Raw genomic sequence first — 24,319 nt, forward strand, 5'->3', positions numbered from 1 at the left:
ATTGCCTGGCCATAATTTCTAAGTTGCTGTGCTTAGATCTTTATGAAGCTATAGTACTGTACTGTCTACAAAGCTAAAGCATTTGGTTGATTAAATTGTCTTCAAAAAGATGCTTCAAAGGATTCCTATACAATGACTAAAACTAAATTATGGTGTAACATTAGCTGATTAAGACAAGACTTCAAACTGAGTAATTCCCATCAGATGGACACAACAGTGGTTAAAGCAATAATGTCTATGTGCATAGTGCCTTATGTGAGTCATCATAATGTAATGAGGCTCAAAGAAAAAACAAAATGACAGATAAGATTTTTCAAGAATAAAGATAAAGAAAAATTGACTTAATCAGTGATTTCTAAATTATTACTATTTATAGTATGCAATGTTGTAGCCATGTCAATCCTAGGTTATTAGAGACACACAGTGGGTGAGGTAATATCTTTTATTGGATAAACTTCTGTTGGTGAAAGCAAGATTTTGAGCTTACACAGAGCTGTGTACACCTTGTCTCTCTATTATATATATAGTGTCCATCTCTCATATGTTCTATTATGATCATCATTACCATACTACCCGAACATCTCATACCCTCATGTATTTCTCCTCACAAGATACAAATCTCTTTTTCCTATTTAGATTGTGAGTTCTTCAGGGGAGGGATGTGGTTTACTATACGGTTTGTACAGTGCCTAGCACATTGCAGACCTAATCCCAGTCGGAGTCCTATGCACTACCCTAATACCAATAAAATAATAGTAACAGTGAAGGAGCTTTTAAATTGAGGCTAACCCTTTGAGAACAAAGAAGAAATTGAAAATTACATCTGTGAAATATTTTAGGTACATTTTAATTAACCATAAATGTATATCAAACTGGTTATATTTTTAAATCTTCATACTCTAGATATGTTTTCACAAACAAATCTATCTTCCTGAAAAACCAACCGATCCCCTCCAAACGGTTCACTGCTTAAACTGCTGGCAATGAGATGACTCTTGTAGCAAGGCTGAAAGATTGTACAAAGCTTAACATTATACCTTCCAGTTAAAGAAGGTAAACCAACCTTTGTTAGCACAGGCCATCCATTTGAGGTTGTCAGCAAAAGCAGCTTCTCTTCCGATCAGATAGGTAAACATTCGAACCTGAAAGTACAATACAACAGATTAAGTCACTTAATACTTCAGTTGCATGCTTAAAGCATATGCAGTTTAGCTATTTTACATATGTGCAGTTCACATGTATAGAAACACATCACAAAGGTTTAAAGGATTGCTAGTTTAAAAATCTATGCCAGTAAAATATTTATGGCATAGTGCGTTTCTTTGTTCTGTTTAACAAAGTGGTTATCACTCTGGATGTTTTCAATATCTGGCACTTAACCAAAGCCATGAGTAAAGATAAAAGAAAACAAATTAAAACTATTGGTACATAATATGAAGTCACATATTTGAGATGTCTGTTGTGCAGTTGTGAATTTAGAAGGCTGCTCTGGTCTTGGGGTTGTATCTTAATAATTAAAGACATCATTGCTATAGATGTGGGAACTTGAAACAACCTGCTGGCAAATCCTCTCTGTCTTTCAAAAAAACAATGTATACACAGTGGTATATATACACGCGACACTGATGATATCCAGGTGGTAAATTGCAGAGCCATGTGACAAATTACTTCGAGTGCCCTCCTGAACTCTGCCCACTTATCCATCTCACTGACACTACTAAAGTTTCAATTTTTGTGCAGCTTCAAACAGCTGCCATTTAATATAAAACAAAATAAAACCAACCCAGTGAAATGATTCCCTCTCTTCAAACACCTTCACTCAAACTCTTCTCTCTAAATTACTATTTATTTAATATAGATACTTAAACTATTTCCATTTTCTTCCTAGCTGAGTATCTCAGAAACATTAATGAATTTATCCTCACAATACTCCAGTAAAGCATGAAGCGTTATTTTACAGACGGGGAACTGACAGAGAAGGGTTATGTAATTTCAACACAGTCATGCATGAAAACTGTGCCAAAGCTGGGAACTGAACTCAGATCTCCGGAGTCCAAAGACTTCCCCTTTGGAAACAATATTTTCCCCTCAATTTTACTCACTCCCACGTCTATCCTCTGATGTATTTTATTTTGTAATTCTTTGTACTTCTCTAATGGCTTTCAAATTGCAAATACAATACAAGTGTATTACATATGTTAATGACGTCTGACAATGCCCCAGTAAGTTAGGTATATTATTATTAGTGAGGGATGAAACTTTTGTACTAAAACACCAAAACGGGTGAAACTTTCTGAAACTCATCTGTTTGGATTTTTGATGAAACCCCCCAAATTGACAAAGGCTGGCCAGGGACCCATAATCTCCACAAATCCATCCCTTAAAAGGAATCAGTTCTCTTTCCCACCCACTATCATTTTCTTTGTGTCTTCCAGAGACAGGGACTGCTACTTTCTCCCCACCATTAGCACAGGATGCTTATATCAATCTCTCGGTTTCTTCAGTAACCCATTCATCCTCATCTTGTGTCTTTGGGATGACAGCAAGACAGGCCTGGCTTCACACTAGACTTACAGAATATCTTCAGGGAAGCAGAAAATGTGCCCACTTCCAGACCATAGAGTTACAGATCTGAAAATGACTGATCAGAGCTCATTTAAAAATGCCTTCCTTCCTTAACTTAATGACTAGAGTATTTTTCCCTTAGGACCATGACAAAAGCCCAATTGGAAAGAGAACATTAGAACACCTGGTTCTTTTTCTTGACAGAGACTCTACACAAACTGCTTCAGTTAGTCTCTCACTTGCAAACAGCTTGCCATAGCTCTTATCAAGCCATCAAAATCAGGCTTAAAAAGATTTTTAATAGATTATAAATGTAGAGTAAGAACACAATGTCATATAATACTTTTTATTCGTATTAAATAGACATTTAATTGGAAACATAAAACAATACTAAATGCTGGTTTCCATCACCTGAAAACACCACCACAGATTTTAAGTCATCATTGTCAGGTAAAACATATTGCAAGGGATGAGGAGTTGTTGTATTTTCTTTAAACACACTTTTTGATAAGCACACCAGCATTTTCTGATTGCAAATTGTTCTTTTGTAAAAAAAAAGAAACAGAATCAACTAAGTGGATCTCAATCAGTAAAACTGATAAGACAGTAGCGTGGAGATATTGAAAATCTTTGTCCCAAAAAGACCATCCCTTCTAGTGGATATATACTATAGAAAAACTCCAAATCAAATAGTTCAACCACCTCTTTAGCAGAGCTATGTTGTGGGCATTCCCACAGAGGTGAATATACAATGGACATTGAAGCCCTGGTCCTGGTCCTACACCTTTGTAGTCAATAGGAGTTCTCCCATAGACATCAGGAAAACCATCTTAGAGCACACCAGTTAATTAGCTATCACAAATATTTAAATCTAAGAATACTTCTTTTGCTGATAAGCTTTTTTCTTTTTAGTTCCACTTCAGCTGCTGTTTATTATGCTCCCAAACATTTCAGATTTAATTTTCTGCTCATGGAAATAATATCACTGACAGGAGCTGGGCATGATCTCCAACAACTTTTGCTATAGTATTTCCATTCTGACCAGCAGTATCCCTGCTATTCCATTCCTTCCTTAAACAGAAACCACCAGTATCAAATTGCATGATTGTTTTGTGATGTGAACAAAAGGAAATTAAGGTGAGATCAAAAACTCTGGTATTTTGAACCCAGTCTTCCAAAAGTAAAAAAAAATAAAAATAAATCATGCATCATCTCACAATGACTTCCAGTCTCCTCTTAGCTGTTTAGAGAATGCTGCTTTCGTTTCTTGTCAAAGCCTCAAACTTGTCAGGTTTGTCCGACACACAACATTAAAGTACACAGCATGCCATTAAGAGGTAATATTGCTCTTTTTTTTGGCACTATTACTGCTTCTTCGCTTTTTGACTAAGATCAAATGCAGTGTCAGTTTCATACGTGATGTGACTTCTATTGAAGAACTATATTCTGCTCTTTCAGGCCAGTGAACTTGATTAATTAGTAGATATCTCTTTTATCTCTAACTTCTGTGATCCTACTGATGTAACCCAGCAAAGCCAGATGAACACATACACTTTGAAAATAAAAGTATTTCACCAAGATGTGTTTTTAAGGTATCTTTGAAACAAAAAAAGCTTCTAAGTAAAGTAAGATAATCAGATTTCATATTTGATACTTAAATCTCTGAAGGTACTTTCATAGACTTCGGTACATTTTTCTGGTTTTTTTTTCTTTTTCTATAGAATACAGTACTTTAGAACATCACATCTCAACTTTAAAAAATGTTTAAGGTTTGAAAAGTAACAGCTAAAGACAACGCTTAGCAGATCTTTTTCCTGGGGCTTTTTGTTGTGGATCATATTTTGAGAGGAAGTTAAATTTGAGTCAATAAAGCCATGAATTCCAAGAGGTTAGATGGATCAGACAGTGTACGCAGTGAGAGAGGAGAGGGAAGTACATGTTGAGTAGAGGACACAGTGACACATTTATGTGGGAAGATAAGAAATGAATAAGTCTATTTGTTTTTTGCGAAAAGTTACTAAGTCCTGCTAGGCTCAAAGGACCTTCAGTACTAGAAGTAGTGAGAGGATGAAACAGACCTTTATAGTTTAAAAAAAAATGGTAGGTGCTTCTTTGGAAGATTTTGCTGTTTCAAAACCAATTTAATACACAGGTTATATGTTTCCTGTAGAAATGCAGACGTTCAGTGTTTTCAGATTTTAACCATGAGGAAATGTGTAATAAAATTATTTCAAGACTCTAGCAAAAAGAATTATTCTTGAACCCGAAGTGTGCATAGATTTTAGTCACACTTTTAGAATCCAAATAAATGCCAGTTTTTCGGTGCAGATATAGAATATGCTAATCCCATTTAAATGAGCATCATTGGAGACATATTTAAGAAACAGTTCATTTCTAAAAATCAGGTGCTTCTTCAAACACCTAGCAATAATATTCTGCCCTCTGAGTAGACCAGTCAATGGGAGTCTGTAGTAGTGATGTTGTTTATAATATTACATTCTCCTGGGTGGATGGATAGACAGGCGGACATATACATACACACATGCCCTTAAATTAAAAGATTCAAGAGTAGAAGCCTTGAACACTAGCAAAATACTGCATCTCCAAAGTTATTCCTTACAAGACTGTTGCTCAAAGCATGACCAAACAAATACCTGAAACTAGAAAGAGAGACTCTTTGGATCTCTTTGGCCCTTTCTAGACCAGCAGAAAAACTGTTCAACAAGGATTGAGGAAAAGCCAAAGAGTAGCTGAGCTTGATGACAGATTCAAAACTTGTCTCATTTTCTAATGGCCTTAATTGTTTCTATGTCTTGCAGACTCTCCGCAAGGAAGATATTTTAATTAAACACAGGAATATAACATGTTTTGTAGTAACAACTATAGTTCCCATATTATTTGTGAAAATAGAGAAAATTCTGAGCTGCATATTATATAATTAAGAGTTTGAATTCAATACAAAACCAAATCCTATTTTCATCAGCAGAAGGCAAGACAACTTTATTGAAGTATCACTGTCCAACAAACTTTCCCACAGATACCATTGTAGAATCATGGCTTAAAAAAAGCAAGAAAAAACAAAGGCTTCCTTTGCTTCAGCCTGTAATACTCATTAGTTAATTTTGGTTGCAAACTCGCAATGTGGATGATCTTAAATAATCTGGGAAACAAATTAATATCAAAGGAATAACCAGATATAAAGAACTTTCAAAATCCTCTGATTTAATATATTTACAATTTAAACAAATACTCAACAATACAATTCCTTCCATTTTTCAATTAGCTATTCCTGCTCATTTGCAGTGAGTCAAAAATGATTTGTAGAATACCATCAATACCACCATTGTAGGTAAAAGTTCACATACAGGGTGATTTTCACTTCAGATTCCTGAAGTTTTTGGAAGTTCTTTCTCTTTTCTTTAAATCCAATCCTTCTGTCAGTTTAAATACTTTTTAAGGTCCACATTTTGCTTCCAGGTTCATTTAGGTAGCTCCCATTTAACTGAATGGGGGTCACCTATGCCCAATTGCAAAATTTGTCCCAAATATGTTCCCAGTTGTTCTAAAAATCAAACACAGAAAATGTAATCATTTACTTTTTTGTAATTTTGTTAAAAATATATATATTTTTTAAAAAAATTATATACTGATTTTAGTGCATTGAATTAATTTGATGCAATTAAATACGTTCTTAATCTGTAAAGAAAATACCATTACGTGTAATTTTTTATTTCCATGCTTTGTTGATGGCTAGCTAAAATATTAGTAAACACAACCTTTAATCTCTAATCACAAGAGAAACAATACAATCAGAAGTATACCCCCCAAAAATGCGACATAAATCACTGTCTCTGTTTATCTTCCTGAAAACAGTGCTGCCTTATAGTCTATGTGGAGACTGAATCCATCTAGAGATTTATGTTTAATGGTCTCCTTTAATCTACAAATAATCAAACTGCAACTGTGTTCCTAATAAAAGAAGTCCAGCCTTATCTAAAGGAGAAAGAGGCAAATATGGGAAGATCCTAGAACAGCAACCAAACTGAATTAAAGCTACAAGTAATAAAATTTCAACAAATGGGTATCATAGATCATCATGAGAAATGGACTGCCATTATACTGGTGCTGCAAGGATGCTAATGATTTTTCCCTGAAAGTGTTTTATACACACATTTCCTGTGATGTAAGCAGTGTTTCTAGAAAATATTTTAAGCATCAGCATAGGCAGTGCTAATTGTTTGACATCTACCTTGAAACAAACAAAAAAGACCACAGTCTCACAGCCCTGAAAATGACTGACCAGAGCGCATTTAAACAATGCCTACTTTCCTTAACTTAATGACTGGATTATTTTCCCCCTTAGGGCTCTGGATTATAACAGTATATCAAATATGTTATTAACCTTATCCATGAAATATAAAAGCACAAGAAAAATATAATAATTTCTACCTACCTTTTATAAAAATCAAAAATAAGGTAACCTATCATTTAAAATATCTGTGACTGTACTGCTGCATATTCAGTATCAATGGGTTACTGCTCAGCATAGTTAAGAGAAAACAAGAGTATAATGAGAAAAAAAGATGAACTGTACTACAAGTGAAACTATTTTATATTGGTTTTAAAGGTGCCAAACTAGATTTATACATACAGATATCTATATTCCTCCTTGATTTTGAGGACAAGCTTTAGAATTCAGCTAGGAGGATAAATAATTCTTATTATCTGCCACTTCTACAAGTTTGTCTGATCAGTCAATGAACCCAGTGGTTTACATTTTATTTCCTATGAACTTGCAGTGGGAAGTTATCATTGATTAACTATTCAATGCAATAACAGCTTTACAAAAGCCAGCGCCTTGCCACAGTTGTTTTCTGCTTTCAGATACTATGGTCATGAGTGAGGTATAAATAGATTAGGGCTAAAACTTTCCAAAATGCCTAAGTGACTTAAGAGCCTAAGTCCCATTTTCAAAAATGACTTAAGGCCTGGTTTTCACACAGTTCTTATACTGGTATAAATACTCTGGTTGGGCTATGGATGATATTTGAATAACAGTTAATACTTCTACATGTACAATACAGCCCCGACTGTGAACATAGTTAAACCAGCATAAAGGTGCCTTAAACTGACATAGCATATTCTCATTCCCATACTGGAGTAGCTCTACCCATATAAAGCAACTTTATATCTATATGATGGCACACACAAGGGGGTGTGTATTGGGTTAACTGTATAAATATAGTTAAAGCAGTATAACTTTTACATTTGGCCAAGCCCTGAGGCCCATAGAAACCTAAGTTCCATTGACTTTCAGTGAGACACACATTTCATTGTGCCTAAATCTGTTCTGAACATGGGATTTAGGCACTTTAGAAAATTTGACCCTATATGGATTAGATGTTAAGTATAGGAGTGAATTTTGATATCTCAGATACCACTGTAAAGTAAATGCTGGAAAACACAGACTTGTAATGGTGACCACCATATCTTCTCTAGGGTCTTTTGTGGAATAACTGAACAGTAGAACTACTCTGAAAAGTGACTGATTGAATAAGGTGTCTGTCTTACATAATCTGCTCCACATGTGTAGTATTATTACATTGTCTGGTACTAAATAGATATGGGACTCAGATGTTTGGGAGAGAAGCCAAAAATTAAACATTTTTAATTTTCAGACCTAGGCCTCACATAGATTGTCCTCTGTGGGGAGAGGAAATATTCACAGGCAGAAATATTAGTTTTCAATTATTATAACTGCTGTTTGCAACTTTGAACATTTTAGCCATGTCAGAATCACTGGCTGCAAAGCAAATATTGTCCAAAAAGCCAAATATTTCGCTTTTGGGACTACATTTGCTATTTCTGCACTGTCTGCAACTCCTATAGGCATGCCCTGAACTATGATTTCTGTTATGCGGTGCTACAGTGGTAACAGATGTTGGGAGAGAAAGCTCTAAATTAATGTTACAGACCCTGAAGGGTAGGATCTATAATAGAGCTTGTGGCTAACTTTCTTTTCTAAGTGTTTTTAGATGCTGGATGCCTGATAGCAGCATTGGAGACGAATGTCCTTTATCCTTCTACAGCAGCTGTAGAAGCTTCCTAATACTGCCCCACTATTGTGTCAGTTCATACGTAGATGAAGGGGGCAAACACTCGCCATTCAGCTACGATCCTATCTGATGAGATTGCTAACATGGGTTCTGATGAATCCAAAATGTGATGTGATCAAATGCCTACTAAGAATTGGACTAATTCCAACTATTCATTTTATACAGGCCAGATTTTCTTTTGATATTTTGCTTTTTTATGATTGAGATTGATAATTGTGTTTCAGAACAGTAGCCTCTGGTAGTGGGCTTGTGAGATAAAACACAACATGTGGACTATTGCAATGACATGTTTGTGTTGGTAACCCTGATCGGTGTGCCTGGACAAAGAAACCGGTGTTTGTGTGTTAAATTACCAAGTTAAGTAGTCCACACAAAATTGAATATAAATCTTGCACCCAGGTGACTAAGGAATAGTTAATTAGATGACCAGTAGAGAATACAGATATTTAATTGACTCTGTTATTATTTTTAAAACCTCTTTCCTTTGCCCCCCATTCTTCTGTCCCCTTTCCTTTTGATTGCTACATGCACTTCTTTCAGTTTGCCTTAAAATAGATCATAACTTAGATTGCACAACCTATTGTCCGCATGTGGCTCACTATTGGTGAATAAGTAATCAGTATCGGTGAAATGTCCAGTTAATGGGTTTATATAATGCTGGTGAATATTACGGAAATCGAAAGATGGAAAGGACCCACTGGGCATGTGGTGTGCAACCTGCAGCCACTCAACTGTATTCACCTTTAATACTTCACTCAGAATACTGGTGAGAGAGCCGTGGATGAAGAATGGGGACTTGCTCCTCTGTATCCTAAACAAGATGAGCTGACCTAGGGTAATTGCAACTGTTAGTCAGGGGAGCTGATGAAAGGCTCGTCCCACAACTAAACTCTGCAAGGCTCATCATTCTGCAACCCTGAAGGCTCTTCTTGATGCTGAACAGCTGGTAAAATAATATTTTCAGATACTTAAAGCTGCCAGAGGGGAAAGGGAACTTCTGCTTGCAGCTAACAGTGAAGTGAAGACCTTTTCTTGCAGCTGCAAGCTATTTCATGGACATCTCCAGCAGAATAGAGTTTCCTCTCTGACTTGCCAAGAAAGGACAGTTGCCTCTATGTTGAATTGATCAAGATGCTTCAATATTCATTGGATCAACAGCTGAGAGAATATTAGAGGGACAAACAATATCCAAGTTACTAGCAGGCTCCTTTTCAACTACACCCAGAGAACTTGGGACTAGAGGTCATCTAGAATTAACTTATATTGCTGAAATCTAAGTTTCATAAAGGATTTTCTATGAATGTCTGAATTTCATGAAATCGAGTCATGGATGGGGGCTGCTTTTTCTTCAAGCCTCTTTGGAAGTACTTATATTTTTGAACCAACATTTTGGATTGTGAATCTAAGCAAATAAAATCTACTGGGTAGTACCAGTGATACTGGTACTACCCAGTAGATTTTAACCTGCATGACATAACGTGTACCCATCTCAAAAGGTAAAGACAGACATTGAGAAGCAATACCATTTTTCCCATTGATATGCCTTCCCCTCTTAAAGCATACTTGGTCATTGTGTTGTATAAAACACTCGTTACACTCACAGAATTCTGTATACAAAAAAATTCCTGTGTGCATTCATCTCCGATTAAAGTTAGAGCTAAGTGATTAATCATCTGCCTACAGGAGCTGGTCCACTGCCAGCCCCTGCCAGCACAACCTGCAGAGATCCATTCACAAATACCTTGCAAGCCAAAAATTAGGGTCCGTTCACCCTTTCTGAACATGAGAGACAGACGATATGGGAGGAATTGGAAGGGAAAAGGAATAATGACAAAGCATAAGGGGGAAAGGAAAGGAACAGAACATGCCAACAACAAAATTGCCATGTGCACCCTGAAAATCAGTATCATTTTCCATGCAGAATATAGCCTGATTATTCCCTGAGGGATATATCTCCCCTTCCCTAGAAAGCCTGACTAGATAGCCAAAAAGCCAGAGACAAACTATATGAAATCAACTGAAATAAAAGCAGAAGTAAGTTTATTAAGGGGTAGCTGTAGACTTGAAAAACTGTACCACACTCTACTTCAGTGGTGGGCAACTTGCGGCCCATCAGGATAATCTGATCGCAGGCCGCGAGACATTTTGCGGACGTTGACTGTCCGCAGGCACAGCCCCCCACACCTCCCGGTGGCTGAGGTTCGCCCACCACTGCCCTTCCATTCTTATTAGTTATGCTTATCAGGATTAACCCCTTCTTATGCTACTGTTTTGGTAATATTTTTATGCTATAAAGTTATTTGCTTCCTTCTTAGAAACAATTTCTGTCTCTCCTGATTTATCCATCAATTTACTATATATGTTTATTCATGTTCCATTCCCTCTAGTTCCTATTTAAAGTGGAAATATTTTTAAAAAGTTAGTTATAAAGCAGCTTTTATCTTTGTCATTAACTCTTCTACCTTTAGGTATGAGGAAATGGCTTCTACTCTCTGGCCTCCTGCGGCTTTATCATTTTTTCTGCCCTCCGCTTTCAGGTGCTCCTCTTTTAAAGGTTTGCATTTACACATTGCCTCATATTTTCTGTTTCCTGCAATTATATCCTGTATCCAGAAACTATTTTTACAGCAGCATTCTTTTCTTTACATCCCGAGGACCCTAAACTGATGGGATGGCTCAACAGACATAAGCCAGCAGCACTCCATAGTTTTGATTAATCAGAAAATAAGATACTATAAGCAATAACAGTAGGAAAACACAACACTGCCTCAGCCTGGGGATCATCCAGTTTCAGGGCCCAGGTGCTGAGCTCTGTTTTCCCACAAATATGCACCTCCCCCTTTTCTCCCCAGCAGGCCTTCATATAGCACTTCCCCAGAAACCATGTGAAAGGAGAAGGAAAACTGATGCTGGACTCAAACGTTTGTGTACTGGAGACCATATACCCTGATGTGCTGTTCCATGAGGAAGGGTTTGGGTCTAATCATTAAGATAATTGAGGGCAGTGTTCAGAAAACTCCAATGAACTAGGCACTTCACAGAGATGGGCAAAACTTAACAAAAAAACATATAACTGAGTTCAGAGTTGTCAACATTTTTGAAAAACTACACAGCAAGCTATATTTATGATGAATAATTTCCCACTGCCAAAGTACCCCACACTGCCATTATATCATTTTACAGTATGGAAAGATATATTAGATAATAAAAAATAACCCAAACCGACAAATGCCCCTTGTTGTCTCAGTGGTTTGGGGGCTTTGTCTGGCATGGCAGGGGGAAAGACATCTCTGGCACCCTAATCTCCCACTGTGCGCCCTGAATCCTTGTTGATCATGGGGGTGCCGGGAGGGGACAGTTCCTTATTGTAGTGACGACTTTGAAGACATACAGAGAGCTGATTGTTGTTTAACTACGTGCAATGATTAAAGAAAACTATCACCACCACATTCAGGTTGAACAGTTCAAGAAAAGAGTACAAAAGATTTCTACAGCAACATGCAGTATTTTCTATTCCTGTCTTTTTTGTTCACTGTGTAGTTTTATGCATTTTCACTTGTATCACGAAACCTATAGCACAGAACATAGCAAATGAAAAACATGGCTAAAAAACATGGCATAACATGGTATTACCACTAAAACTATAATTTTGCATTTCCTGACTATTTCTTATCTTAACAGTTCAACTGTTAGGTTTAGTATTGCCAAACTGAAAAAATTGGCTGAATGAAATTTCCAACAAATTTTCCGAATATGAAACCTTTGGGCTGAGACCAAGCCTGGAAAGCTTCATCCCAAAGAGACCACTTTTCACAAAGTTATGATTATCTGAAAACCAGAGATTATAACAGAAACCAATTTGGAACCTTCACAAAGCTTTCACTTCCAGCCAAAACTATAATGTTTCTCCCACCTTTATAAATTACTTTGAGACCACTGGATTAAATGTGCTATAAATATTTTAGCTAGATCTATAGCTCAAGTGCCAATAAAACCTTTATACCACACTATCACGCAATATATACACCATATATTTTTACAGAAGAACTATTTTGGAAATATTTTCCAGAGTTTTATATTTTTTATTGATTCTAGTTTTGATATCCTTCTACTTGTAAAGTCAGCTGTCGTACAATGAATCCAACTTTACAGTGTTCAGATAGAGAAGAAAACTATATGTTTTAAAAACTGCCACAAATATGTAAAATAGGTTTTCTGTAGACAATGTCACAATTTTAAAGTCCAAAACCTTACAGTTTACTGGAGCCAGAAACAAGTGGTCTATCCCCCACTAGAAAACTAGGAAACTCCTCTCTTCAGTGATCTAAAGCTCCTGTTTCCAGTCCTGATGGGAAGTGAGATATTAGATCCTAAATCTGTTATCTGTCATCATGAACTGTGAATAGACAATTAAGAAGTATGCTTGATTTATTTAGTAAATCAAGACCAGAACTTTGTCCTTCATCTCCAAAACGGTAGATCTCTACCACTTGAGCCAAGGGAGCCTCCTTTGGAAATGATTGTTCTTCAGAAGATTTGCACCAGGATAGAACTATTAATTATTTGCTCTGCTTTTGTCATTCATTTTTTGTCACTCAGTTTAAACCATTTTCATTCACCTAACTAGGTAGTGGAAACAATACAATGTGACTTATCTGACCAGTCAACAGTACAAATAATGTATAGTAAACAGCAGGGAGTTGAAGTGAAAGTTTATGAACAATCCCCAGAGTGAATTTTTTTCGTAAAACACTATTTGGTGAACTCTTCTACCTAACAAATATCAGGACTACTTCACAAATGATCTGCAGACAAGAAAAGGAGCTATATTTCCAACTAATAGTATTAACCATGAATAATTCAACCAGCTCTAATTATTGTTATTCCTATCACTTGAAAAGAGTCAACAGATTTTCTGAAATGTAAGCACAAGCTTACTTTACATTTTGTTCCTTATGTGTAAAGTATCAGCCTAAACAAATTAGTATGTCTGAATTATATTACAAATCACTTGGGGGGATAAAGGATTAGAGCAGAAACAATGACATAAAAACAGTCAATCTAGGAGAAGCTGCTGTAACAGCGGCAGACTCATACAAACCCTGCTACAACACAACTTAATTTTCTTGTATAATGACTAATGGTTTTGCATTAGTTCATGAGAACAGATCAGGATGAATTCCGACTAACCCAATGCTATCAACTTCCCCACTTACCCCCGATATTCCATAGTTACAGGATGTAATACAGAACAATGGTAACACATTCACAGTACATTTCACTGTGCGTGGTCCAGACACAGATTAAGGGGATGACATAATGGATAAAACACTGGCCTTTCCCCCCACGGGATTTTGTCCAGTCTACAGTCCTTTCAGATAATGAGTTTGGCAATCTCTGCTTAGTCTTTTTTTAGACACTAATCCCCATCACAGAATTTCTATATAATTCATCATATAATTTAATACACCTGGCAGCCTTACCACCAGTTCATTCTTTTGTTATGTAATAGCCCAAAGTTAAGTCAAGGGTGGTTAATGCTCTGACAACCAGTTATTATCTCCCATAATAGCTGATTTTGAGGAGATTATTGCAGTCATAAACCATTTTGCAAAAATTGGCAACTGGGAAACCAATGTAACAAAATAAGGTGATATTTGGACATTTTATCACTGATTTTCTAGCAATCTGCAAGGGAGTTTCTAGCATCCAAATAATGCTTCAGAGGAAATTTGAGATTAAAGGCACAGTGTCATGGCTCAGGAGTCTGAGGACTGACTAAGCCCAGAGACTGTAAGAGTTTGAGCTATCTTGAGGTAAATGCTGCTTTTTTTTTTTTATTTGACTATAGTTCTCCACTAATCTTCCACTCCATTTGCTCCTCTTTGTTTAGTTTAGCCCTTGTCTTTAACACCATTTATTTCTTTTCCATTTTGAAGTACTTACTGCTGCTAGTTTTCCTGCTTTAGGGCCTTGCTGCCACTGGAGCAAGAGGCTCTGGTTCTGTTGGGACCATTTCAGCTCAGATGGGGACAGTAGGTGGGATGAAGGCAGGACAAGAGGTGCAATATTGAGTTTATTGGATAAAACTGAGGCCGCTCACTGAAAGTGGGGAAAACTTTGGCTAAGCAGATAACCAATGAGACTCCAGCATAAACTGGAATGGCATTGGCATATATGTAGATAAAGGTTGAGGTTTTCAAAGCGAAGGGATCCCCATTTGAAATATTTGTGAATCAGGCCTCCAAATCCCCTCAGAGCTTAGAAAAATACCACCCCAGCATTCTGCAAACTGCATAGCATTCAGAAGCCCTCAAAACATTCACTTCATTAGTGGAGCGGTTGAGAGGTCACTGAACTGCAAAAGGGCAACTACAAAGGACACTACTTGTAAGGTCCTCCTGTGCTTCCACACTTGTCAAGCGAGTTATCCCCGAGTCTCTCTGCTTCTCTATTTGTGTAGCACATTTATAATGTAATAATGTAAGTTTAAAAGACATCATTTATATAATTAATGGAAGTTATTATTCCGTAGTGTATAGACCTCACTGGAGGCGGGGAGGAGGGAGGCATGTGGGGAAGGGGGAATAAATATCATTGGAGTGAAACCAGAGAGCTAGATTTAAACCATAGTCACCTCCTCTCCAAGTCAAAAGTATTGCTAAAGAATCATACATTTACACCATACAAGCTGGTGAAAATGTGACTGGGGAATGAAGGCTCTGCATCTACAACACATTCTACATGTGGTGAAATTTAAGTAAGTGAACATCTGTGTTTAATGATTTATGGGCCATTGAAATCTACACCAGTATGTCTACACTGAAGCTGGGACCAAGCCTCCCAACCAGTGTAGACAGACTCACGCTAGCTGAGCTCAAGCTAGTCCATTAAAAATAGCAGCGTGGACATTGCAGCACCGGTGGCGGTTCAGGCTAGCCATCCAAGCTGACACCCACCCGATCCCCTGGGTCTGAGCTTGGGTGGCTAGCCCAAACTTTCGCTGATGCTATGACATCCACACTGCTATTTTTAGTGCACTAGTTTGAGCCCCACTAGTGCTCGTCTGTCTATGTGGGCTGGGGGGTTTGCTCCCAGCTGCAGAATAGACATACCCAATAAATTGTGCCAGATACTTCACTGGGGGCAGGAGCAGGCCCTACAAAGAGAAAAAAACAACCACAAAAAGACTCTGTGGTGACATGACAAGTGTGGCGAGACAGGTGTGGTCATCAAGGGTAAAATATTATGAGAACTGTAAGAACAGAATAAGATTGAAACCCTTTTTGTGGAAAAAGGAAAATTATATCTTCAAGAAACTCTAAAATGTCCCTACTCATTTTAATACAATTTTTAGAAAATGTTTGTACTGTATTATGAACAAAAATCCATTAACAGTTACAACAAAGAGAGAATAGAACATCATGTTTGTTGGTATTTGCTAGAGAATAATTCACATTTATTGAGCTACTAACGTTAGTGTTTGATGGATGTAAGAGTAATTTCCAGCTGGAAACCTAGCACATCTCTTACTGGCTTGGCCAGCAATAGCCTTCTCTTTAGCATACTTGGCAGAGTAGACTGCCAAGGTCCAGCACTGAGATTCAGCCAAAGTATAAGTTTGCAAACACAGATTCTTCACTGATTGGAATGGACATCGCTAATTGGAATGGAGCCACTATTTGACAAAGCCTGCTAGGAATGTCTACTTACTGTTAGACATGCCTAACTGTGGGTAATCAAAATCTTCTCAACCTAGAAGCCCCACTTCTGTTTAATAAAATCTCTAGGAAATTATTGCAGTGGTGGATGGAAGAATAAATGTGATTTTAAATATCACTAATGCTTTACAATATACAGAAATAACAACTATTACGCTGACGCTCATTCAGTTCTTTAAATGAAGTATATATACACATGAGGAATTGTTTGAACCCTGAAAGCATTACAGTGATGAAATTAAATAGGCATCATCTTTCTTTATCTTGACATTTCAGCCAACTAGAGGCAATTGCTGCTTAGACTGTCAGGCTACACCAGTCAGCACTAAAATTATTATACTGCCTTTAAGTTTATCTTTGATTAAAAATTAAATGTAAGTCTCCTTTATCATTTTCTGTAGCCTATCCATGTGTTCTCACAGTTAAATTAAGACAGACTAAATATTTAATACACTGTTCTAATTAGCTACAAACTGTTACCTGATTTCTGTCTGTAAATGAATGTGAAAAGACTCTGGAGGCCTAATGTTAACTTTCACCCACTCTGGTTATATGAGAGAAATTACAGGCACTAATTAGACTCTTCAAACTGCAAAGAAATAGAATTTTCATAACTAGCTTATTAAAAATGTAAGCCCCCCTTGAGACAGGGCAAATTGCTTCTATCCTGATCCGCTTATCCTTGTACAACACCATATAGAAGACTCATGTTGTCTGATTTACTCAGCTCATATTTCTCCCAAATTAATGAGTGCTCAAATTATTCCAGCTGCCCCGTTGGCACAGGGAAAAATTGAAAATCCATGGCTGCCAAGTGACGTGTATAACCCAGCTGCTAAATAAAACATGCTTATGGGGACACAGCTGTTGAGGTGCCTATTTACATTAAAATAACTGAGTCCATGAATATAGAAAAATGCCTAAAGACAGCAAAACAGTGTGTAACACTTTGTTTAACTCTTTCATTAGGTCAGGTCACAGAAAGTTACAGTTTACAGTCTGGATGTGAAAGTTTCGCTAATTTATTAAAAGTGTCAAAAAAGTCACTTGTCTAATCCTATCCTCAAATTTTCTTTTACAGAAGTGGGAAATTTAGAGAAATCACAGTATTTCAATTCACATTTCAAAGGAGAAAGTTGATTGTCAAAATTCAGGTACTTGAAAATATAATATGGAAAAGCAGCTAGTAAGCTTTCTGCCCAGCTCTCTGAACATGTGTGAAGGTGCCATTGTAAAGTGCAATCTTCCAGGAAGCAGAAGTCCTCCTGGAGTTGTACACACTTTTGAAGCGGCAGATGAACTAGACAGCATATTACATGTGTGATTCCTTAACCTGTACGAGCTGCTGCTTCACGTTCACAAAATTGAAGGTACTAGGTTACTATCTGTAAAACTCCATATTACCTCAGATACCAACTCTCTTCTCCAAAACCCTTCATGACACGCTGACTCATACATTCATTCATAAATTAAAGACCAGAAGGACTATTATGATTACCTAGTCTGGCCTCTTGCATAACATCACACCCATAACTTCTTGGTAGAGTTAGACATATCTTTTCATTTCACTGACCAGCTCTCTCTCTCTGTGTGGGTCTTAGAGCACTCTGAAATTCTGTATTCATCCAGGTTCAACGCCCTGTTCTGCTTGAGTCAGTGATCTTGAATGAAAAACTCTAAATCACTCAGAGCAGTGACTTGAACCTAGGTCTTCCACACCCCAGAGCAGTGCCATAGCTACCAGTCCACGTCCCCTGTTCCAATACAGAATGAAAACAAAACTTCAAAACCTCAACTTGCTGTGGAACAGAATTGTTCTGCAGTCAACTCCATAACAGTCAGAATGCCTTGAAAATTTCATTTGCCAGCTCAGGAGCTGAGGAAGGATTTTGTGATATTAAGTTAGGGTCTTTGGGTCCAGGGGTTCCCCAGATATGTCCCTTCCTCAAGAGAAACTTAAAATTTTCAGACTCCTATATCTTATTTTTCATTGAGGGGGGAAAAATATGACTATCCTCATAAAACTTGTGTGGCAGAGCAGAGGGTGAACCCCTTTGATGCCCTGCTAAAGGGGTGGCTCCTCCCCTGCTTCCCAGCAGAGCAGCCTGGTGCAGGGGTCCAGACATTCAGCAAGGAGCTCAGCTGCAGACCCTAACAAGGGCAGGTTCAGGGGAAACAGCTGAACCAAGTGGAGCCACCTGGGCTGGTCACTGGGAGGAGATATAAGCTCAGGGAAAGGTGAAGAGAGGAGGCTAGCCAGGGGAGAAGACAGGGGGACTGCAGCTCTGTCTCTACCGACTGCAGGAAGCCTCAGGGGCCAGAAGACCCAGGGAAGGGTCAGTGTGAGGATTGGTGTTGGGGGGAATTGGGAACTGCACTAAGCACTGTAAATAAAGAGACAAGGGTGAAACAACTGAAAGAGGCTTGGGACCCCTTCTTTGACTAGCCTAAGCACAAGAGCACAGGGCCATGGGCAGGGAACCTGTGCGCACCCTGTGACAACCTGTATCACTGGATTGCCACTTAGCTCAGCTAATGCAACAGTACCAAGAACAAATATAGATACCTGTATTTCTAAAGTTATTGCTCTGCAAAGGCTTTATCACCACTCTTTGTAAACAGTTCTCAGTGCTCAGTTCTCCTTTTGAAAGTTTGAGTTGTATGGGCAATTTTGACGAAGTTCAGCACTCCACAATTGTACCCTCAATGTCATCCACCCATCTATCAAAGTCCCACCTTGAGACGGTTTGGCAGGCAGCACTGTGCAGGATATGTGGCATAGGCTGATACGGGAGGGACTTGGTGCCACACTGTAACACCAGAGAGGATGGCACAAAAGTCTGCTCCAAGATATATTGGTTCTGTTCTGAGAGAGGCTCACTGAACTCATTCCATGCAGCACTAACCATGTCAGATAGGGCCAGTGTCAGAACCTGAGAATGGACATGCTCAGTGTATGCTAGAGACATGAAGGGTGGGATTCACAAAGGCATTTAGGTGCCTAACTCCCACTGGTGTCTAAATACCTTTGTGAATGCCGCCTAAAGTGAAGAGGTGGGGGAGAACTCCCACTGAGATGTATGGGACAGTTCACATCTCTCAGTGCTGTTGTTTCTGGCTGTTGAAAACATCCTCTGGAGATGAATAAACCACTTCATATCTCCGCAAGTCTCATATGCTGCAGAGGATTATGCAGAGCCTCTTCTTTCTACACTAGGTCCAAACATAGGGTAGACACTAGGTTTACCCTTCCCTTTGCTGTCTCCAGCTGGGAGATGCACTGCTTATTCCTGCTCCTCAGCTACCACATGCCCTCCTTTCACATCCCCTCCAGTCCTATTGGGGACTTGGAATGGCCAGGAGAAGGGCGGAGCAGGCAGCTGAGTGTGGCAAGATGCACTCAGGAATCTCCTTCATGTGGTGTGGGATACACTATTGTAACTCTGTATTTTCTGGTTTTTAGAAGTTATGTTTGTCTTTCCTTAATGCCATAGTCCCCGGGCTATCAAAGGTTTGAGTTCAGCCACACTCCACATCTCAAAAGGGCACAAGGCAGCATTAGGCAAACTTAATTCCACAGTAACAGTGACATAGAGGTAATAACACCTTCTACTTGATATCCCCCCATGTATATACCCTAGGATCATGTTGACCTCTTTAGCCCAAGATCACACTGTGAATTCATGTTCAGATGGTTAGCCACCATGACTCCTAAGTACTTTTCAGAGTCACTGCTTTCCAGAATACATTCCCCCATGCTGTGAGACCAACATTCCTTTCATTACCAAGCAATCCAAACTGTGCTGTATAACTGACCTGGCATCATTATTTACCCTAAGGCCTATCTTTGTATCATCTGAATCTGAATCAAATACCTTACAGAAGTCTACGTATATTATGTTAGAGACACCTTTATCAACTAAGACTGTGATCTCAAAAAAACAATGCCAAGTTTGTTTGACAAGACTTGTTGTCCATTAAGCCATGTTGGTTGGCATTACTTATGCGCTCATCCTTTAACTCTTTACTGTCTGGATCCTGAACCAACCATTTGATGATCTTCATGTGGTCAATGCCAGGCTACCTGGCCTATCATTACCTGTTCTATCCCATTTATTCTGTTTAAATACTGGCACAATTTTATCAGTCCTCTTGAATCTTCCCAGTATTCTCAGAGTTATTAAACATCAGCATCAGTGGTTCAGCTACATGGAAGGAACACTTTTGGCTATGTGTTCCAAGGCTGATACTTGCAGAAACTGTAAGCAAAATATCTCCAGCCACTAAACACGGGAGAGAAGTTTGGCAAGGTTCATTGTCTAAGATCAGGATTATAATAAACTTTATGGGAATTACAAGACATGACCCATGTTCTGTGGTTAATTATCAAAACATCTTCTGTTTGCTCGCCCCTTCATTTGCAATGTAGTTTTGGATTGTCCAAACTATATAGAAGTATGTAGTGATGTCACTGAATGTACCATGCATAGGGGGAACAGATGAGTATTCTATAAACACTCTTCAGTCTGAAAACATGTAGCCTAAACAAAGCACTTCCTTCTCCTTTTAGAAGAAGATGGGAAGAACAAAAGCTGGAAAACAAAATGAGGACATTTGAGCATCAACACACTTACATTTGACAATGATTAAAAAGTGTAAGGGAAAAGAAAAGTGGTGAAAATGCAGAACTCAAAAGTTAAAAGAAAAAGTAAGGTATTTTTGCAGAAGGAGCTTTGCCACAGAGCAACTCCGATTACTTTGAAATGTTTCTGACAGACAACATTGCCATACACATTCTTCCTTATGGCACAGTTTCTGAGAGAATAATTGAGTCTATTCAAAAGCATCTTTTCTAACTTTCTCCTGCCCACATGAATACACCAGTTACAAGGTTTAAAATAAAAGGAGTACTTGTGGCACCTTAGAGACTAACCAATTTATTTGAGCATGAGCTTTCGTGAGCTACAGCTCACTTCATCGGATGCATACTGTGGAAATTGCAGAAGACATTATTATATACACAGACACCATGAATGTCAATGAATCAGAGCTCTAGGACATTTTAATAGGTAGCATTGTTCTTAACATCTAAAAACTCCTGACTCTTCAGGAGTTTTATCACAGATGTCTGGTGCTCATTTCTACCTGCAGGGCCCAAGTACAAATAAAATGGAGATCTTTGCAGATTCACAACTAGAATGACAAAAACTATGCAGAGAAAATATTTTCAGAAAGCCACTGACCCCTTATTCCATAATGATACACATTGCATAGTACCAGTAGTAAGTCTGTCAACGATGAGATTTCATGAGCCGACTAATAAAGCAAAAGTCAGACTGAATTCATATCTATGCTCCAGGAATGATAAGAAATGGTATATACCCAGTATAAAGATACGGTTACTGCTAGCTGTCACGGAGTGTGGGGGAGTCCAGGCCCTGCACCCCTCTTCCTGGGATTCACTGAGACTCTCAGCCAGCCAGTAAAACAGAAGGTTTATTGGACAACAGGAACACAGTCCAAAACAGAGCTTGTGGGTACACCCAGGACCCCTCAGTGAAGTCCTTCTGGGGGAGCAGGGAGCTTAGACCCCAGCCCTGGGGTTCCCTGTGTTCCTCCACCCAGCCCCAAACTGAAACTAAACCCACCGAGCAGGTTCCCTGCTGCAGCCTCCATCCACATTCCTGGGCAGAGGTGTCACCTCCCCCTCCCCCTCCTGGCTCAGGTGACAGGCTCTCAGGTCTCCCGTCCCCAGGGCACATTCCCAGGTCAACACTCCCCCCTCCCTGCTGCGTCACATCGTCACATCTCTCCCCCCTTCGAGACTGAACTGAGCGGGGTCACTGTGACCAGTGACCTGGGGAAGTTCGGGGCCCCCTCTCCGGGACAGCGCATCCGCTATCAGGTTGGCACTTCCCTTCACATGGACCACGTCCATGTCGTAATCCTGCAGGAGCAGGCTCCACCTCAGGAGCTTGGCGTTGGCTCCTTTCATCTGGTGCAGCCAGGTCAGGGGAGAGTGGTCGGTGTACACGGTGAAGTGTCGCCCGAAGAGATAGGGCTCTAGTTTCTTGAGGGCCCACACCATGGCCAGGCACTCCTTCTCGATGGCCGCGTAGTGTTGCTCCCGGGGTAGCAACTTCTTGCTCAGGTACACGATGGGGTGTCTCTCCCCCTTTTCATCCTCCTGCATTAACACCGCCCCCAGTCCCGTGTCGGAGGCGTCGGTGAACACCACGAAGGGCTTGTCAAAGTCTGGGTTTGCTAGAACTGGGCCACTGACCAGAGCCTCCTTCAGCGCCCGGAAAGCCTCCTGGCACTGCTCGGTCCAGACCACCTTGTCTGGCTTCCCCTTCTTGCATAGCTCAGTGATGGGGGTGGCTATGGCGCTAAAGTGGGGCACAAATCTTCGGTAGTATCCTGCCATCCCAATAAAGGCTTGGACCTGCTTTTTGGTGTGGGGAGCGGGCCAGTCTCTGATCACCTCCACCTTGGCCGGTTCCGGCTTTAGGCGGCCGCTCCCCACCCGATGGCCCAGGTAAGATACTTCAGCCATCCCCACCTTGCACTTCTCCGCTTTGACAGTCAGCCCAGCCCCCTGGAGTCGGTCCAGCACTTGTCTAACCTGGGACACGTGGTCCTCCCAGGTCTGGCTAAAGACACAGATGTCGTCAATATACGCCACGGCAAAACTCTCCATCCCCCTCAGGAGCTGGTCCACCAGGCGCTGGAAGGTGGCCGGCGCTCCCTTGAGGCCGAAAGGCAGGGTCAGAAACTCATAGAGCCCCAGAGGGGTGATAAAGGCCGATTTCAGCCGGGCATCTGCATCCAGCGGCACTTGCCAGTAGCCCTTTGTAAGGTCCATGGTGGTAAGGTACCGAGCTCCTCCCAGCTTGTCTAGGAGCTCGTCCGGCCTGGGCATGGGGTAGGCATCCGATACAGTGATGGCATTGAGCTTCCGATAGTCCACACAGAACCGGACTGACCCATCCCTTTTGGGGACCAGCACCACCGGCGAGGCCCAAGGGCTGGCCGATGGCTGGATCACCCCCAAAGCCAGCATGTCCCGGACCTCTCTTTCCAGGTCCTGAGCAGTTTTCCCTGTGACTCGGAAGGGGGAGCATCTTATCGGCGGGTGCGACCCTGTCTGCACCCGGTGGACAGTCAGATTAGTGCGTCCAGGCTGGTTGGAAAACAGCTGTCGGTACGGATGCAGCACCCCCCTGACCTCAGCTTGCTGGGCAGGGGTGAGCTGATCCGAGAGGGGGATTGTTTCCAGGGGGGAACCAGCTCTGGTCCCAGGGAATAGATCTACTAAAGGGTCATCTCCCTGCTCCTCCCACTGACCACACACAGCTAACACCACATTCCCCCTGGCATAATATGGCTTCATCATATTCACATGGTACACCCGGCGGTGGTGGGCCCGGTTCGACAGCTCCACCACATAGTTTACCTCATTGAGCTGCTTGACGACCTTGAACGGGCCCTCCCAGGCGGCCTGTAGTTTGTTCTTTCTCACGGGGATGAGAACCATCACCTGATCCCCGGTGGCGTAGGCACGGGCCCGCGCCGTGCGGTCATACCAGACCTTCTGCTTCCTCTGGGCTCTGGCCAGATTCTCCCTGGCCAGGCCCATGAGTTCAGCCAGTCTCTCTCGGAAGGTCAGGACATACTCCACCACTGACTCTCCATCGGGAGTGGCCTTCCCCTCCCACTCGTCTCTCATCAGGTCCAGGGGGCCCCTCACCCTCCTTCCATATAACAGTTCGAAAGGCGAAAATCCGGTAGACTCCTGGGGCACCTCCCTGTACGCGAACAGCAGGTGAGGTAAGTACTTGTCCCAATCCTGCGGGTGCTGGTTCATAAAGGTTTTCTGCATCATCTTTAGCGTCCCGTTAAACCTCTCCACCAGCC

At 40.3% G+C, this 24,319-nt stretch overlaps 1 protein-coding gene across 4 annotated transcripts in view; it reads right to left on the reverse strand.

Moving 5' to 3' along the window:
* CACNA2D3 (calcium voltage-gated channel auxiliary subunit alpha2delta 3) overlaps nucleotides 1-24,319 on the reverse strand; it is an 869,947-nt gene that overhangs the window by 242,812 nt on the left and 602,816 nt on the right. For all 4 annotated transcript variants that reach the window (XM_074957772.1, XM_074957774.1, XM_074957773.1 and 1 more), the window contains one exon: nucleotides 1,064-1,142. In XM_074957772.1, coding sequence (XP_074813873.1) covers nucleotides 1,064-1,142 — 79 coding nt within the window. The remainder of the gene's footprint in view (nucleotides 1-1,063; nucleotides 1,143-24,319) is intronic.

Source organism: Natator depressus, chromosome 7 (genome assembly GCF_965152275.1).
Source record: "Natator depressus isolate rNatDep1 chromosome 7, rNatDep2.hap1, whole genome shotgun sequence".
Taxonomy (NCBI): Eukaryota; Metazoa; Chordata; order Testudines; family Cheloniidae; genus Natator; species Natator depressus.